Source organism: Eleutherodactylus coqui, chromosome 9, assembly GCF_035609145.1.
Source record: "Eleutherodactylus coqui strain aEleCoq1 chromosome 9, aEleCoq1.hap1, whole genome shotgun sequence".
In the NCBI taxonomy this organism is placed as follows: domain Eukaryota; kingdom Metazoa; phylum Chordata; class Amphibia; order Anura; family Eleutherodactylidae; genus Eleutherodactylus; species Eleutherodactylus coqui.
This window is the reverse complement of record NC_089845.1, coordinates 139140433-139160048: the sequence shown is the minus strand read 5'-3', so window position 1 is coordinate 139160048 and position 19616 is coordinate 139140433. Positions and strand designations below refer to the sequence as shown.

The 19616-nt window shown below is 39.7% G+C and overlaps 1 protein-coding gene across 2 annotated transcripts in view; it reads left to right on the top strand.

The window, feature by feature from the left end:
* The window catches only part of C9H8orf34 (chromosome 9 C8orf34 homolog), a 311372-nt gene extending 292954 nt beyond the window's left edge, over window positions 1-18418 (top strand). For both annotated transcript variants that reach the window (XM_066578559.1, XM_066578558.1), the window contains one exon: window positions 12869-18418. In XM_066578559.1, the coding sequence (XP_066434656.1) occupies window positions 12869-12876 (8 nt within the window). In that variant the 3' untranslated portion in view covers window positions 12877-18418. The remainder of the gene's footprint in view (window positions 1-12868) is intronic.
* Window positions 18419-19616: the final 1198 nt, after the last annotated feature.

Here is a 19616-nt window from a genome sequence, read left to right as displayed (position 1 = left end):
TTCAATGGGGTTCGTTACTCGAAACGAACCCTCGAGCATGACTGAAAGTTCGACTCGAGTAACGAGCACCCGAGCATTTTGGTGCTCGCTCATCTCTATTAAATAGATAACAAATTAAACATGCCACGAGTACTGGGCTGTCAACAAAAATAGGGGCTCAGACATGAAGAATTTATTGACATTTGAGTGTGTATATATCGTGAGTCCTATCCCATTGCCATTGAGTATTAAGAACATGTAAAGGACACCCTTTTCCAAAGTTACTTCAGTGCTATTACTGGATGGGACAGTTGGCCAGTGGTCATGAAATGAGGAGGGAAAACAGCACCGGGACCTTCTGTCCTTGTTCTCAGTACCATAAGCAGGTTTCTTTCATCAATTTACTGATACTGACATAGATGAAGAATGCATTAACCCCAGAACAATTTAGGACATGCTCTGATCATTTTGCAGAAAAAGGACATTATAGTTTTGGATGAATAGAACTTGTTAAACTTTAAATGGCTGCAATTCCCTTATTATTGACAGGCTTTTGGTGGCATTTTAAAGTGAAGATTAAAATGGCCCCAAAAGCTTGTCAGCAGCCCTTATAGAACCAAAGATGCATCCATTTGAAGTGAGTTTGGGAATACTGAATTTACAGCTGTGATTTCAGACAGTGTGTGTTGAGAAGAAATGGAAGAGGAATGTAGACCAGTGGAAATAGAGAAGTTCTGTAGTCTTCCTTTCTCTCCCTGTCCCAGATTACATGAATTTTTGTTCATGTTATTACCCCTCCATCAATCAGAGAGCACATTTCCTTTCTGATTGTCACATATGGGGTTTTCCCAAGAAAAGGAGTAAAATATGAGGAATCAGATGCTGCTGTAATTGCTGACCATGGCATTGAATTGCTTTTGCAAATTTTTTTTTTTAATTTCCCCTTACACAAGGCTTTAAATATTGAAAAAAAAGAGCAAAAACGTACTACACATAATTGGTATTGCCACATCCATAACAACTATACCAGAACAATAAAACAGTACATTATTTATCCTACAGACTTATTCTTGAAGCACACTTTGACCCCACTGTGTGACCTTTGGTGGATGCTTTTGGTGTCATTAGATTTGTGACATCCTCACCTCTGCTGTAAAATTATAACATTTGAGGCCATGTCAAAGTTTCTATGTTAAGTCTAGCGGCAGAAGGGAGAGTCAAGCGCTGTTTAGCGTCGTTCATATCACGTACTTACCAGTTTGACTGTTGCCATGTCCCTGAAACGCAGAAGACCAGCAAACAGTTCAAGCTAAATCCTCGTTCCAATAGTTCTTAAAACATTTACAAACATTTTCCAAAGATTTTATGTTCACATAGCGAACATTGGGTCCGTTTAGTTATGTTTATAAAATTAGCAGTTTACTGATTTTCCTTTGCAAAAACAGAAATAAAAAATAATTAAAAAGTTGAATATGCTTCAAAATGGTACCAATACAAACTACAAGTTGCCCCACAAAGAACGAGCCCCTAAACAGTCTACAGGAGCGGCGCAGATCGTCTGAAGAAGTGAGTAATGCTTTTTATTCTTTGCTTCACTGTATTGCCGGCGTATAAGGTGACAGTTGGGGGGTCGTCTTATACGTCCCGTCGCCTTATACGCCGGTATATATTTTTAGTGTATCACATTTCTGGATGAATTGCAGGGAAGGGGTTATATATTTAACCCCTTCCCGACCATTCATCCTGCGATCGCCGGCAGCCCATTGCATTCAGTGGAACCTGCTGTATTGCTGGTTCCATTGAATTCAATGGGCAAACATCGTTCTTCTCTGCTACAGCTGTTACAGCTGTGGCAGAAAAGAAGGATTTGTCTTCTATATGTTCTCAATGGGGTCGGCGCTGCTGCCGCCGGCCCCACTGAGCGCATATAGAGACGATTTATGGCCTTTAGAAGGACCGTTGGGGTTCTTGAAGCCTACAATACACCTAACACTCTCCCTATAGCAGCTCCAACACGATACCACTTTCCCTGAACTAATGTCAGAATACATCCGTAGCGAGCCGCGGGAAGGGCAGATTTCAATACTCGGGTGACACCTTATCTCCCCAGCCACTCACAGCAGGGGGGTGGTATAGGGCTTAAACGTTGCAGGGGGAAGTTGTAATGCCTTCCCTGTCTTTCAATTGGCCAGAAAAGCGCGCTAACGTCTCACAGAGGAAAGTGAAAGTAATCCGAACACCGCGTGGTGCTCGTTAAGAGTAACGAGCATCCCAAACACCCTAATATTCGCACGAATATCAAGCTCGGACGAGTACGTTCGCTCATCTCTAGTCATATGCTGTTAGTCAGAGACATAACTTGAAGCTTCTGGGCCCCAATGCAAAACCTGTAACATGGCCCCCAACTATAATGCTTTATTCATTGTACTGGGCTCCCTATATGGAGAAGAGAAGACTTGTGGGCCCCCTAAGGCTCGTGGGCCCGGGTGCAACCGCATCCTCTGTATCCCCTATAATTACACCCCTGCTGTTAGTGATTGTGAGCAACTTCAATATTAGACACTGATGAAACCCATATATAATACCAGAGAGGATGGAGTGCCAGAACTGGAAAAGAGAAATGTATAAATCCCCATTTGATGCTGTATTTTTAAAAATCCTTTCTTGTCCTGAACTTCCATTTAGCAATTTTATTCTATAATGAAACATTCCGGACAATTTTCGAGATTTTTGCTTGTTGTCAGCAAATAGAAAAATTGTTTCCATCCCTGAGGCTAAAAACATTTTGCAACATGAGTGCATCCTACAGGCCTACTAATGTACAGGTGGATTGTTCTAGAAAACACAGTCAGCACTTCCAACAAATAAATTAAACCTGCCAATGCACGTTAGTGAATCCTGCATTGAGTAGGGGGTCGGAGCAGGTGACCCTAGAGGTCCCTTCCAATTCTATCATTCTATGATTCTATGGCTACAACATGCACTTCAGCACTCTTACACATTTATTTCACAGTTAAATTAGTTAGTTGTTTTATCTAGTAACCACATGTAAATGAAAGGTTCTTAGAGAATATTTTGATCAAAACATGGGGGCTGATCCACCACAACCCAGCAACCATTGCTTTCAGATGGGTGTATGAGTGCTGAAGCACGTATTTCTGATTTTACTGTATTGTCACAGCCATGGTTTACATGCATGTATGCATTTTATTTATTTTTTGAAAGTGACGACTTTGTTTTTTGTTGCCTTTGCATTTGTGAAGGAGTAACTACTTCCGCTTTTGTCGTGCATTTCATTCACCCTTGTGTCCCAAATCTTTTTATTAGACTGTATAACCAGACATCCTACTTTCCTGAATCCATTTGGAGGCTTAGGCCCAAAGAGAGCTATCTGTTAGAACTAGGAACCTGTCCAAAGGTAATGTTCATCTCTAAATGGTGGATGGGCCTACATGTTTTGATCAAAATATGTACTAAGAACCTTACATGTGCTTAGTATATATAACAGTTAGTATATATAACAGTTATGCAATTTTATTCAGAAATTAAATGGGTATGAGTGCTGAAGTGCTTGTTTCTATTACAGTTGGATTATTCGTACATGTACACTACTTCCATCAGCATTCACATTGCAATTTTTACACGTGTCATAGTGTCTGTCAGTAATCTCAGGGCTGGACTGTTTCTTTTTGATTACTTAACAGTAGATGTCTTATTCTGGCTAGAGCGCCAGAACAACTTTCATTTGTGTAATGGCAATGTTAAAATTGCAGTACAGGGCGCTCTATTTTACTGTACTATGACAGTAAATTTAAATTAGATATGACACCTTTCCTGCTATCACAAATGTGCTTTGTGGATAGAATAGTTTCTACCTTCTACACTATGGAAAATATATTTTGCGAACACATACAATAATGTTATTAAATTGAACTCTGCGCCTTGCCCTCTAGCCTATGCTGCTCATGCATAAGGCATAATAGGAGACCTGATGCTTTAGGGTATTTTTCCTTGTATCTAAGCAAGTTGTGTGGCTTCAGTTGGTTTCCTCATATCATTCACCGTCTCCTTTTAAAAATGTCTTTAAGTGAATGTCCAGTTGCATTTTGAGAAATTAAAACAATTCCTTGAATAATTTTCTTTAATATATGCAAAAATATTTTTCTTTGCATCATTACAAAATATCTGATCGGGGTGGAATGTTTTTCTTATTCCTGCAGAGTAGCTCTTCCAAAAATGTATCCTATTTCATCATAACAAAGATTTAAGTTTCAAACTTATCCTAAAGGAAATTCACAAAACAAATCAGATTAAAATCCTAATGCCTTGCCAAGGAAGTCTTTTAATGAGGTGTTAGAAAAATATACCATAATGTCATGTTCTATGTCACTGCCGATTAAGGAATGGCTGATATTTGTGTCAAGTTTTTTTCTACCAATTTATTTTACACATTAGAGAAGAATGTTATCTGGAAAGGACCAAGAGAGAACTCTACAGGAACAACAATTAGCAGTGTAAATGTCTATCAATAGAGATAGAGAGATATGAGAGATATGAGAGAGATAGATATGATGAAAGTAAGTAGGAAAAAAAGACCTGCGCTTCTTAGGGAAAATCTCCTCTGGTACCAAATAATAGATACAACCTCCGTTTATTTCGTACGACGCGTTTCGTCCTTAGGACTTTATCAAGTACATACATATTAAACAACAACAACACTTTACATAGTATAGGCATTTACTAGAGATGAGCGAGCACCAAAATGCTCGGGTGCTCGATACTCGAGACGAAGTTTTCGCAATGCTCGAGGGTTTGTTTCGAGTAACGAACCCCATTGAAGTCAATGGGCGACCCGAGCATTTTTGTATATTGCCGATGCTCGCTAAGGTTTTCGTTTGTAAAAATCTGGGCAATTCAAGAAAGTGATGGGAACGACACACAGCAACAGATAGGGCAGGTGAGGGGCTACATGTTGGGCTGCATCTCAAGTTCACAGGTCCCACTATTAAGCCACAATAGCGGCAAGAGTGCCCCTCCCTCCCAACAACTTTTACTTCTGAAAAGCCCTCATTAGCAATGGATACCTTAGCTAAGCACCACACTACCTCCAACAAAGCACAATCACTGCCTGCATGACACTCCGCTGCCACTTCTCCTGGGTAACATGCTGCCCACCCCCCCCCCACGACCCAGTGTCCACAGCGCACACCAAACTGTCCCTGCCCAGCCTTCAGCTGCCCTCATGCCACGCCACCCTCATGTCTATTTATAAGTGCGTCTGCCATGATGAGGAACCGCAGGCACACACTGCAGAGGGTTGGCACGGCTCCAAACTCCTTCCCGCATAAGGGGAAGCGTCTAGCGTGATGACGTCATCGTGCTGCGTACCCGAGCGTAACGTCTGACGCGGGATGCAGAGCGGACGTCAGAGGGCGCCGGAGACACGGAGGCAGCCATGGATCCCCATCAGGAAAGGTAAATACCTATACTATATAAAGTGCTGTTGTTGTTTAATATGTATGTACTTGATAAAGTCCTAAGGACGAAACGCGTCATACGAAATAAACGGAGGTTGTATCTATTATTTGGTACCAGAGGATATTTTCCCTAAGGAGCGCAGGTCTTTTTTTCCTACTTACTTTCATTGTTTATACACGGATCCCTGCAAGGATATGTTTGATAGTATCTGCTGGCTCTCCTAGTCTCTAGCCTGACAGGATAAGGAGGAACTCTGGAGGAGGATTGATTAATCAATCATTGTTTTCAAAGCTCACGTGGATATGGGGTGTTAGTGGGTCCCTAATGAGGGTCCCATTAAACACCGGGTAAGTTTACTCTTACTTATTCAGCCAAAGAGGCTATTTTTATTAAATTCTCTCTGCGAGCGCTGTCCTTACATAGTTTTTTGTTAGAGATAGATATGAGTTAGTTACATAGATAGATAGATAGATAGATAGATAGATAGATAGATAGATAGATATAGATATGAGATAGATATAGATATGAGATAGATAGATATGAAATAGATAGATAGATAGATAGATAGATAGATAGATAGATAGATAGATAGATAGATAGATAGATAGATATGAGATAGATAGATATGAGATAGATAGATATGAGATAGATAGATAGATAGATATGAGATAGATAGATGGATGGATATATAGATAGATATGAGATAGATAGATAGATAGATAGATAGATAGATAGATAGATAGATAGATAGATATGAGATAGATAGATATGAGATAGATAGATATGGGATAGATAGATAGATAGATAGATAGATAGATAGATAGATAGATAGATAGATAGATAGATAAATAGATATGAGATAGATAGATAGATAGATAGATATGAGACAGATAGATAGATAGATATGAGACAGATAGATAGATAGATAGATAGATAGATAGATAGATAGATAGATAGATATGAGATAGATAGATAGATAGATACATAGATAGATATAGGATAGATAGATGGATACATAGATAGATAGATAGATGGATAGATAGATATGAGATAGATAGATGGATAGATAGATATGAGATAGATAGATAGAGATAGATAGATAGATATGAGATAGATAGAGATAGATAGATGGATAGATAGATATGAGATAAATAGATATGAGATACAGTAGATAGATGGATGGATATATAGATAGATAGATGGATAGATAGATATGAGATAGTTAGATGGTTGGATATATAGATAGATGGATAGATATGAGATAGATGGATAGATAGATAGATAGACAGATGTGAGATAGATTAGATAGATAGATATGAGATGGGTAGATATGGGATGGGTAGATATGGTATAGGTAGATATGGGATAAATATGAGATATATATAGATATGAGATAGATAGATAGGTAGGTAGATATAGGATAAATATGAGAGATAGATACACAAAGTGAACCCTTCATCATTTGTAAAGATAGGAAACTTTTTGTAATACCACCTGGACAAAACGTGTAGAAAAATGTGTTTGTCGAAAACAAGGACACTTTGGATTTTAAATCATATTTGGGACAGTTCTACCTAACATAGTAACATAGTATGTAAGGCCAAATGAAGACAATGTCCATCTAGTTCAGCCTGTTTATCCTCCTATGTTGTTGATCCAGAGGAAGACAAAAACAAGAGGCAGGAGCCAATTAGCTCTTTTGGGGGAAAATTCCTTCCCGACTCCCTAATGGCAATCAGACTGTTCCCTGGATCAACCCCTCATAGTTCCTACCTGCCTGTACACCCGGATTAACAATTAACCTAAGATTTATAACCTATAATATCCTTCCCCTCCAGAAAGACATCAAGTCCCCTTTTAAACTCCTCTATGGATTTTGCCATCACCACATCCTTATCTGTTCTGTTTAAACCTGATCTGTTGAAACTGTCTGTATAAAATAAAGGCTTTGGCCTAATTACTTGCGGTATGGTGTGTCGAAGCGATTTGAAGAGGGACACATGGATATTTGAAGCATTATATCAGAAATAGTTGAAAAATGGTGAGAAACTGTAAGCTGTCTAATAAAGGCACTTAAATTCAGGACAATTTGGAAGCCATTCAGAGAGGTTGGATGCTAGACACTCTGATAGAATATGGGCTTCATTCTATTTCAAAATATAATTGAGACAAATTGAATGGTTTCACTAGATTGACGGTTTTTCTTTGCTGGAGTTATCAAAGCACTTGAGCTTTCTGATCCTGTCCCCTCTACATCCTCTTCGTCCATTTTTTCTTTTCATGGAAAAAGTTTTTACTCTAAGAAAATATTACGAGATGGCTTGATTTTGGCGGTTGGTCAATTATGGAAGTAGAACTAAAATGAACTGGTGTCTGTGGTACAGACTACCAGGGTATGGTTTGTTGTAGGGGTTGTCCTGGCTTTTGACAGTGTATACAGAGCAGGAAGCATATAGCTCTGTACACATTGTAGTGGCCAGCGCTGGTAATGCAGACACAGCGCGCATTGATTTCCACAATGTGTATACAGCTGTCTACTTCCTGTTTCAGGCACACTGTCAGTAGCTTTACAACAGCTAATTGGCTATCTGTAGAGTGTGTGAGAAGTCCGGCCAGGTTAGAAAGAGAAATATGTTGTGTAGTAGTCTCTGGTTGCTGGAATATTGGTGGGCAATAGCATCATACATTTGGTTGTTGCTTCTCTTGGTACTGCAGCTCACTTTAAAGGGACTGAGCTGCTGTGGGATGCAGTACTAGGTACATCCAGAATGAAATGTATAGTTCTGTGCCTAGGTAACTAATTAAGGGGATACAACACTTACTAGAACTAGAGATGAGCGAGTATACTCGCTAAAGGCAATTGCTCGAGTGAGCATTGCCTTTAGCGAGTATCTTTCCCGCTCGAGACAGAAGGTTCGGGTGCCGGCGCGGGGGAGCGGTGAGTAGCGGCTGTCAGCAGGAGGGAGCAGGGGGGAGAGAGGGAGAGAGAGATCTCCCCTCCATTCCGCCCCACTCTCCCCAACAGCTCCGTGCCCGCTGCCGACACCCGAGCCTTCCGTCTCGAGCGGGGGAGATACTCGCTAAAGGCAATGCTCGCTCATTTTTAACTAGAACACTTTGGCCCCTTAATTAGGCTGTTTGGTAAATGCACTGGGAGTTGTACCCCCACAATCAGATAGGTTAACAATATTACAATCTTAAGAATTCATCTATAGGATCAATTTAATAAAGAAACCATCATCCCACACATAACCATAACATTGTTCAAAGCTGTCTATACTACTAACAAAAACACATGCTTCAGCACTCATACTCATTTGATATCTGAATAAAATTGCACAACTGTTATTTATACTAACTACACAAAAAAAATGCAAGGTTCTTTGTGCACATTTTGATCAAAACATGTAGCCCCATCCGCCATGTCCAGGCTAACCTTATTGGATGGGTTCCTAACTCTTAAAGACACCTCTCTTTGGGCCAAAAGCCTCCAAATGAATGAGAAAGCAGGATACCTGTCAATGTACACTCGATGGAGCACCTGGAACAGATGGGTGATTGGAGTGCATGACAAAAGAGCAGAGTTTCTATAACCATATTTGTTTCAGCCATGGCTAATGTGCACCTGGAAGTTCTGACTTTGCTTTCTGTCGCTTGTCTATAATAGTAGTTTTAATTAATCTGTTCTTCTGCAAAAAAACATGCATTGCAAATTTTGCAACTGATTGCAAATTCATATAAACATGAAAATGACTAATTATTGCCCAAAGTCAGACCTTATAGCGAGTCCAAAGGTAGTCCCTAGAGCCGCATACCACAGCTTGAGAGATGCTCGCTGCTTCTGCCAGAACTAGGTTTTTACAAGTAATATTGCATGATGCGTCTTTCCTGTTGTAGAACTCTCCAAATCACTGTCTTATTTTCCCTTTATGTAAGAAGAATGACTCCGTGCTTGGCTCTTCTGGAGCTCCTTTATGGGAAAGGAAAACCTACTAAGTAAACATGTCATTTGTTTCAGATACGTAATGTTCCCCCTCAGTTGTGGTTAGGAATCCTGGAGGACCGTCTTTCCCACACACTTTTCACATGGAAGTGGTTACAGCTACCGTGCTTAATATTCTTTAATTTCACAGCAAAGTGTGAAGCACTGAGAGTGTTTTCATATGTTAATCCCATTACGGACACTTTGCGTATTTTCTGAAATATGAAAAACACTATCAAAATAATAGAAATGGTTCCTGTTTTTCTAATAGGATGTATCCACTAATCCAGTGCACAGAAAGCATTTGTACAGGTGGAGCAGAGGCCTTTTAATTATTTCTTTTGGCTGCTTTGTTGGTCAATGAAGTAAAGGAGTTGTCCGTGTTGCAAATCCTTTTTTTAAAGCAGTGGCAATACAGAGGAAATTAAAAGGGTCGAATGAAATTAGTAACATATGGCTGCTTCCTTCAGAAACATAGCCCTGTCTGGTATTGCAGTTCAGTCTCATTCACTTGAATAGAGCAGAGCTGCAATACCAAGCACAGCCTAAGAACAAGAGTGGCGCTGTTTGTGGAAGCAGGTAGCCAAGTCCTTATAATCTCATTAAATCCTTTAAGGATTTACATTGTTTCAACTGAAATCACGTTGCGGTCAGCGCAGTACATGGACATGCTGAGTCCTCAAGAGCAAGGGACACCTTATTGCAGCTACTATCTGCTTTGCCACAAATATGAGGATCCTGAACAGGTACCCCTCAATTAACTCAGAAATCCCAAGATGGTATTGTGCTGTTTTCTAAACCATACAACCCTGCCATGTATGACCTTTGCCAGCACATGACATGGGTGCGAATGCAAGGGGTTAATCTATTTCTTTGACTCAGGTTGCAAATTATATATAATCTGCACCCCAACACTGTCCATACACACTCAGATGCATGATGACAGAACTTCTGGTAAACAGGCCATAAGTACCAAATATACTCACACGCTGTACTACAGCAGTCAAAGAGTTAAATGTATTGACGCTATATGTTCAGAACAACAAGGACTAAGCTTTTTAGAGTTTTATTCATAAAATTGTAGAGTTGGAAGGAATCTCCAAGGCTATCGGGTCCAATGCAGGTTTCACAAATGTCTGTACAGCCTCTGTTTGAACACTGCCATTGAAGGAGAACTCACCACCTCCTGTGGTAACCTGTTCCACTCATTGATCACCCTCACTGTTAGAAAGTTTTTTCTAATATCAAATCCTTGTCTCCTCCCTTTCAGTTTCATCCCATTGCTTCTGGTCTTTCCTTGTACAAATGAGAATAGAGCTGATCCCTCTGCATTGTGACAGCCCTTCAGATATTTGTAGACCGCTACTAAGGCTCCTGTCAGCCTTCTCTTCTGCAAGCTAAACATTCTTAGATCCTTTAACCGTTCCTCATAGGACATGATTTGCAGACCGCTCACCATCTTGGTAACTCTTCTCTGAACTTGATCCAGTTTGTCTAGGTTTTTTTTTTAAAGTGGGGTGACCAGAACTGGACACAGTATTCCAGATGAGGTCTGACTAAGGAAGAGTAGAGGGGGATAATGACCTCACGTGATCTAGACTCTATGCTTCTCTTAATACATCCGAGAATTGTGTTTGCCATTTTTGCTGTTGCATCACACTGTTCACTCATGTTCAGTCTATGATCTATTAGTATACCCAAGTCTTTTTCACATGGGTTGATGCTTAGCCCAATTCCTCCCACTCTGTTTTGCTTCAATTTTTCTTACCCAGATTTAGCACTCTGTCATGGCCCACTGTTCAAGCTTGTCTAGATCTTTTTGAATCCACCCTTTCTCTCTTTTTATTGTTAGCTGTCCTCCTACCGTTGTGTCGTTGGCGAATTTGATCAGATTTCCCTAATCTAAATCATTTATAAAAATGTTGAACAGCACTGGGCCTAGGACAGAGCCTTGTGGTACCCCACTTGAGACATTCTTCCAATTGGATGTGCAGCCATTTATGACCACTCTTCGAGTACGATCACTCAGCCAGTTGTGAATTTACCTAACAGTTGCCTTGTCAATCCCATATTTAGTCATTTTTTAATAAAGATGGTATGAGATACTTTGTTAACTGCTTTGATATAGTCAAGATATACTATATCCACCGCATTTCCCTGATCAACCTAGTCAGTGATTCTGTCAAAGAAGGAAATTAGATTAGTCGATCATGATTTGTTTGTAAAGGCCCATTTAAGCACAACGATTACTGCTCAACATTCGCTCAAAAGCCATCTTTTGAGCAATAATCGTTGTGTCTAAACGGGCGGCCATTGTGCACTGTTTGTGGGCCTGATAGGCACTGATGGGCACTTGCCTGGGGACCCCACAAACATAGGGGCCCCATACTAATCTATGTATGTTAACTTTTCACTGCACCTTGTTTAATCATATATAATAATGTTGTGTGGCAGGATACAAACTAGGCTTCAATCTATGCCATGTGTGAAGACTTTAAGTTTGTCACTTTTTTCACTTTCAAATTACCTATAATTCCTTTTGTAAATTACCCATAATTTCTATAATAAAAAGAGAGATTTCTTGCCGAATGGATGTGTGGATCATTTTGTGAAGCGTAGTGCATCATCTCGGTACTTTCTAGTGTAACGTAGCCTGGCACTATGAACAAAGAGAAGCCTACAGTGCAAGAGGAAAATGGACCCCAGAGACTTAAGCCCCATTTACATGGGATGAATATCGAGCAAACATGCCCGACACTTGTCCTTGTATGTACTCACTCCCTTGCTGTCACACAGGAGCGAGGATCGCTGGCTCTCTGACAGGGGGGCCAGAAAGGAGGTGTGGCGGCTTGAGGAGATTTCACCCCTTGCTCTCCCCTTCCCCTCTCCATTCACTTAACAAAGCAGCCATTCAGTACTGAACGGCTGCTGTTTACACTGAACGATTATTGTTCAGCTCATCGTCCATCGTTTAGGCTGCATAAATGATGGATGATGAGCTGAACACTGATCCTTCAGTGTAAAAACAGCTGCTGTTCAGTACTGAATGGCTGCTTTGTTAAGTGAATGGAGAGGGGCGGGGGAGAGCAAAGAGTGAAATCTCCTACAGCCGCCCCACTGCAAGCCAACCATACTCGCTCCTGTGCAGCAGCCTGGGAGTGAGTACACACAGGGATGAGTGTCAGACATCATTTGCCCAACTTTCATCCCATGTAAATAGGGCTTTAGACTTCCGATTCTCCGGTCTAGATCGCCGGTTACTAACTTGCTCGTCCCGTGCTGTAGAACCCCAGTACACTGCTTTGCATGGGGGCCCATAATACTGCTAAGATGCCACTGTTCCCAGATGAACACTTTAGATAGACTGAACTTTTGACAATAGTTTTGTTCTCTACTGTAAAGAATGTAACCTTATTTGTTCTTTTTTAGGTTTGTGATGCCACAAGACAAACCGCGAACCAATGAACATATACTAGGAGAGAAGACAATTTTTCCAGTGTCTTTGCTTGCAATAAATTGCAAGAATGAATATTTTTTTAGCGTGATTAATAATAGAATTAATGTCTTAATCATAATTGAAACTAACTTTCTTAATCAATAATCTGCAGTTACGGTTAGCTTTTCTTATACTGCAATTGCCCACAATGACGCACCTTCCCAGTTTGTTACCTTAGACATGAATTTTTCAATGTTTTCTTGTAAGAATAATCACACTCATGTATGTCTTCTTGGAAACTTTCACTCCTGGAGGTGTTTGCTGTGCTGTATATTGTATATGCATACAGATGTTTTTGGAGGGGAAGGGGATTTCTTGGAAAGTTTTTGAAGAAAACATAGACATACAAAAAATGTACATTGCATGTTGCACTTAACTTGTACCACTTAATCAATAGGTATTAGGCCTTAACGGAGCAATTGAAAGATTTCTTGTACAGAAGCTCATCTGTTGCATTGTTTGTTCATTTATATGATTGTGAATGGTGTAACACATTTTAAATTTAAACTTTGATATATTTATTGCCTTTTTGATTGCCTGCCAATGCTAGGTTTACAGCATATTTGGCCACATGGTTAGCAGTATTTGCATGGAAATGATAGATGGCAAAAAAAGAGATACATATATTTACTGTATGATACTCATTGGGAAGACTTGTGCCATAAGAGAGTCCCTTTCGCATGCATTTGGCAAGTTTACCACGGGATAAGCTGCTACACTTTTCAGAACAAAAGAGAATTTGCTCATTATTCTGTGCTGATTGATTTATTAACCCCTTTCTGACACCCATACAGCTATATACATTCTAAGTGCACATGCCCCATATAGTTAGGATGTATATAGACGCCCATAGTATATGCTGTGCATGCAGCAGGCTTGGGAGGCAAGCCCTCTCCATGCAACAGGTAACAGCCATCTTTGATAGCCAACACCCGCCTGCAAGATTGGAGATAACTCAGATCAAGACCGTTAACAATTTAAATGCAGATGTAAATTCTGGGTTCAGCATTTAAATGTCCTGAAGCCCCCTCCCCCCCCCCCCTCTTCCTTCCCATTGTGATAAGATCACAGTGTTGTGTTCCAGGTGTCATGGCAGCATGCGGCCTTCTGAATGCCCCCAGGGCTGCTATGATTGTTTGCCTATTAAAATGTGCCTGTAGCACATCCTAAATAGGCAACCTGTTAAAATACTGTATAATGCAATACCTTAGTACTGCATTATACTATATAGGCAATTGCAAACTTTAGTTCCCTATGGACATAGTGGTCATGGGCTTCCTTCTGCGCAGTGGTCCTGGGTTTTCTTCTGCATAGTGGACCTGGGCTTTCTGCATTTAGCAATCATCAAACCCTTCTCTCTTAAGTAGCATCATGCTTGAGTCATCACTTTAAAGCCAGGGTTAGAGGTTAATGATTGCTTATTGCACAAAGCAAGGCAGTGAACCGCCCATCAGACCACTCCAGCATGATTTACGTATGGCGGTCAGTGGTTTAAAAAGTGGGTTTCAGGCCGCTGAGGCAGGCTGAGCAGCAGGGAAGTAGGTATAGCATGTCTTCCATATCAGTGCCTCCTCCATGCTACTGGTTAAGAAGCTCCAGAAAAGCTGACAGATGTCCTTTAAATCTATTGTATTCAATATGCACAGAAAATTAAGCTCCAGCTGCAATAAATCATAAGAAATTATTAAGCACAGAATCTTGGACCTTTAACAGCATTGTGTTAAAAGGTGGAAGGTCATCTTACGTTTTCATTTGTTGTAGCTGTTCCTACATACAGTAATAGAATCACTTTTATACAGCGGTAGAGTTAAAAGTTGGAAAGCTAAGAGTTCCTTTATGCCGCTGTTCTCACCCTTGTAGACGGAGAGGCCCAGCAGTGGATCCTTGCCTCAATCTGTCAGTGGAATGGATTAAGCATCTTTACTAGTCCTAAGACTTCAGAGAGATCTTAATGATTCCTAATGTTAAGCACTCATTTGTGTATATTGTGGAAGAGTTAATAATGCAGTGCTGAAGATTGCTGCCTCTTTTGCAGTATGCATGCTTATCAATGTAATATGTATGCTTTGCACCCAACGGTCCATCAATGTAGAATTAGTTTTGCTGATAAACATGTCATACAAAGTATGTAACAACATCAACCAAAAATGATGAACGTAAAGAATTAAGTTGCTTCAAATGCACAACTTGCCTGTTAAAGGAATGTGGCTGATATCCCATAAGGGCAAAGTATTTTAGCTTCCATTAACTTGCACTAGACTAGATTGAAGCGATGTATTTGTTTTGCTTTAGTGGTTGAGAGCAAATATTTCAAGCCTGTTATTGTATGCAAATGAAAGTCATGTTACTCAATTTCCTACTGTTGTCTCTACTGGAGTCATCTTTGATAATTACGCTAAACAGCTATTCAAAAGATTCAAATGAACCTAGTCCTTTAGTATATTGACTTAAGACCCGTTTAGACACAACTATTATTGCTCAAATAATGGCTTTTGAGTGATAATTATCATGTCTAAAGGTGCCTATCTTTCAGTTTTCTGCTTAACAATGGTTTTCAGTTCTGCTTGAAAACCATCATTCAGCAGAACAGCTGATAAGCAGGACCACACATTGTGTTCTGCCGAGGGAGAGCTGATTACAGCTGCTAACATTGTACCAGCTGTTCTCAGCTGTCAGCCAGAACAGCTTATAAGCAGGACTGCAAGCTGTGTCTGCTGTCCATGGTGCTGAATTCACCAGGAGGAGCTAGAGATTACATTGTTTTCTCTTAGCAGTTTATGGCTGAACAATAGAGCTAATTACACAGCTCAGACCTCCTGCTGAGTTCTGCAATAGCTTGCAGAAGCTCATTTGCATGCAAATTAAGCTTATAAAGTACTAATAGCAATTAGTGCCTATTAGTACTTTATGCAAAACGATCACTGATCTTCCAATCTTTTGAAAGATTATCTGTGTGTTTAAATGGGCCTTTACATTTCTCTTCATGTTGGGTAACATTGTAATATAAAAGTGAATACTAGCTATAGTATGTCAGATTATAATGGAGGGGCAGCAGGTTGGCTCAGTGGTTAGCACTGTTCACTTACATGGCTGGGATCAAGAAAATGCAACCATCTACACTTAGTTTGTTTTTTTTCTCCCATGTTTGTGCAGGTTCCCTCCAGGTTTTCTGGTTTCCAGCCACACTCAAAAAGCATACTAATAGGTCAATTTAGATTGTGAGCCTCCATTGGGAGAGGACCCAATATAAGTGATGGTAATTTGAGTACAGCGCTGCAGAATACATATGTGCCATATAAAAGAAAAAAATAATTGTGAATTCAAGTCTCAAGGTCCTTTGACACAGGCTGATGATCGGACATGATGATCATTTACGAAAACATTAATTTCCCTGATTAGAGATGAACAGACTTTTTAATAGTTCAGTTTAGTTGGTTCGCTGAATTTCGTCAAAATCTTTGATTCAAATTAGTTCAAACTGGAAATTCATAGGGGGGTGGTTCCTCTTAAGTGTAGCTCACTGGTTGGCACGGTTGCTTTGCAGTGCTGGCATCATAGATTCAAATTTGACCAAGGACAACATCTACATGGAATTGCAAAACTCCATCACTGCAAGGCAACAGTGCTAACCGCTAAGCCACCGTGCTTCTTCCTTCTCTGAAGGAAAAGAAGGAGAAGAACAAGAAGAAGAAACATTAAGAGAACGTTCACTCCGTGCAAATGTTGTCCTTGGTCAAATTTAAAATTGGAATCCCAGTCCTGCAAGGCAACAGTGCTAACCACTGAGCTAGATCCTTAAAGAGCCTCCTCCTCTTCATTACTCCTTCCTCCTCATAGAAAGTGTTAATTACTTGCTTTAGAGGATTTTTCACATGAACGTCTGGTTAGCAGAAACTAACCATCTGAGGAGTGGGTTCTTGCCAAATCAAATTTTAGCAAGGCTTGACCCAAATTTGCGTTCTACACGTTCAGCTCATCTGTACCCCTGATTATTGGCCTGTCTAAATATGTCCGCAGTCAGCTGATACTCATTCATTGGCTGATTGGATGTTTTATCTAAGCATAAGAATGTTTGCTGGCAGCATGGTCCCCCGCTTGCATGTAAACGGGGCATTTAGAAGGCAGATGGGAGAACTCTATGAAATTGTGTATGTCTCCGATGGAACAAGGAAGTTTCTGTTTTAGAAATATGCAGATTTTTTTCACATTTAGTAATTCATGCCATTTGATTAACTATATCTTGTACATTCTGCATATTTGACAGACCCTGCTTCATAGGATTTTAGGATAGTAACTGGTGTATCGGCTCGTTGAATATATTTAAGTAATCATACATTTTATGTCGCATTAGGCTGGGCTACATGGAGACCTTTCCACGTTATGAAAAGTCTCTATGTAGCCCCAGCCTTAAAGGGATTTTGTCACCAGTTTCATGAAGTTTGACTTGGAACTGAGCTACGGGCCACAGTGTGTATAGGAAGAGAATTGTCACCCTGGATGCTTCGGGCGGGGAGAGGCTAGAGCAGCCCACCTCCATGACTTGGAGCTCGAAGTCAAACTTCATGAAACTGACCGGATTCCGTTAATGGCACTTATGTAATTGAATAAAATTATAAAATCATTCCGGTCAATTCTACATTTGTTGTAAATCCTCACAAAAATACATATGTGTGCAATGACTGAAACTTTTGACGAATTTTCATTGACTAAAACGGAATTTTTAACTATTTAAATGCTTTAATTGTTCCAAAAATCTTGTCTTCTTCCTGTATACAACAGCCCTCGATTTGTTGGAAATGAGATACTGTAAGGTTCTACCACTTGGTTTTGTATATTTGTTATGTATCCAAAATTGAATATGAAAACCTTTTTAATGAAAATATACAGTATATAGCCAAATATTATGTGCAATAATGTAAAAAGAGCTGTGTTTTGCAAAATGGTGGAGTATGCTTGAGTAGTTTATAGACAAATTAACTCCTTTTGCTCCTAAAATCTTTTACATTTCATATGTCTAACCTATGAGTTAGGTTCCCTTAACGCTAGGGTCTTGGTCTCTGTTTATAATGGAACCATGACGGCTATGCTGGATCTTCAGATAGATACCAGTGTGTCCTGATAGACCCATTGGCTTCAATGGGGTATTTGGGGGTTTTGGTATTATTGATGGCTAGAATTGCGCTGCAGACTGCTCTGTTCTGCCCAATAGACCCCATTTACACTAATATCAACAGAGCCTTACACAGATTTTGATATATGCCTTAATTACATGTTACCTTTCTGTGTTTGTGCTTTTTCTTTTATAGGGGTTTTCTGGGATGGGTGGGGATCCCGAGCAGTGAACCACCACTGATCCGGTATTGATAACCTATCCTAAGGATAGGTCATCAATATTAGAGCCCCAGATAACCCCTTGAGGGTGCCTACCCATTACGGTATTTTTTTCGCTATAAATTTGCAGCGTTTTTTTTTCCCCAAATGTCAATGGGACTTGCTAATGTTAAAATCGCTAAATTGCGTCTTTGTGCGTTGCGATTTTAACATTAGCAAGTCCCATTGACACTTGAAAGAAAAAACCCGCTGTGAATTTGCAGCAAAAAAAAAAAGGTAATGGGTAGGCACCTTGAATTCAAGTTTGAAAAGAATATTTGGACTTAAATATTTTCTTGCATGACATTTGGCATTTACCACTAACTGACTCACAGTGTAAATAGAAAATACATTAATACCGTTGATCGAGAAGGATATTTTAAATTGTGACGAACAAGATTTCAAAATGAAGCCCTGAATTGTATTTTAATGGCATTTTTTAAATGAAGCCTTGTTACCGAATGTAGAAATCAATGTGCAATACTGTACATTGTAAGCCTTGATATAAAAAATACACAATAGGAATTGTATGGGAAATACTTATCCTTGCAGCATTCTGATTTATAAGAAATTTAGTGACTTTGTACTCAAGTATTACATTTAAAGAATTTTTGTGTGCACTTGTATTGTGAAGCATGATTTGTGCTTACTACGTTTTTCAACCAATGAATGCTTTTTTCATATATTGATTTGATTAAATGAATGTGCTTGATATGGTTACCACATTAAAAAAAACATTTTATAAAAAATATTGAGAAGAATTGGTTTTGGTTATTTTTGAATACTGTGATTTAATTAAAGAAATGTGCAGAAAATATTTAAAAAATGCAGTTGATATTTTTTCAGCTTTGGGATGTTTTTAGTAGCACAACCAAATTAAGAAATTAACAGATACATTATGCTTCCAAAAATATTTTGTTAAGCGCTTCCAAATCCTGCCATGTGTCAACCTGATTTCCTTGCAGTTACACGGTATTATCACAACTACTTTGTCAGAAAGCAGGTCGGCTGTATATCTATTGATACAACAGGTTTTGAACATATTATACCAGTATGTTCTAGAGATGAGCGAGCACGCTCGTTTAAGGCTGATGCTCAATCGAGCATCGGTCTTGTCGAGTAACTGATTACTTGACAGAGCACCATGGGAGGGGGGGGGGGGGGGGGCAGCAGCCTTAAATGAACGTGCTTGCTCATCTCTACCGTGCTTCCTCGAAAATAAGACAGTGTCTTATATTAATTTTTGTTCAGAAAGTTTTTAACTTTTTTTTACATGCATAGCTGCCTGGACACTATTTAAATTGACTTTTT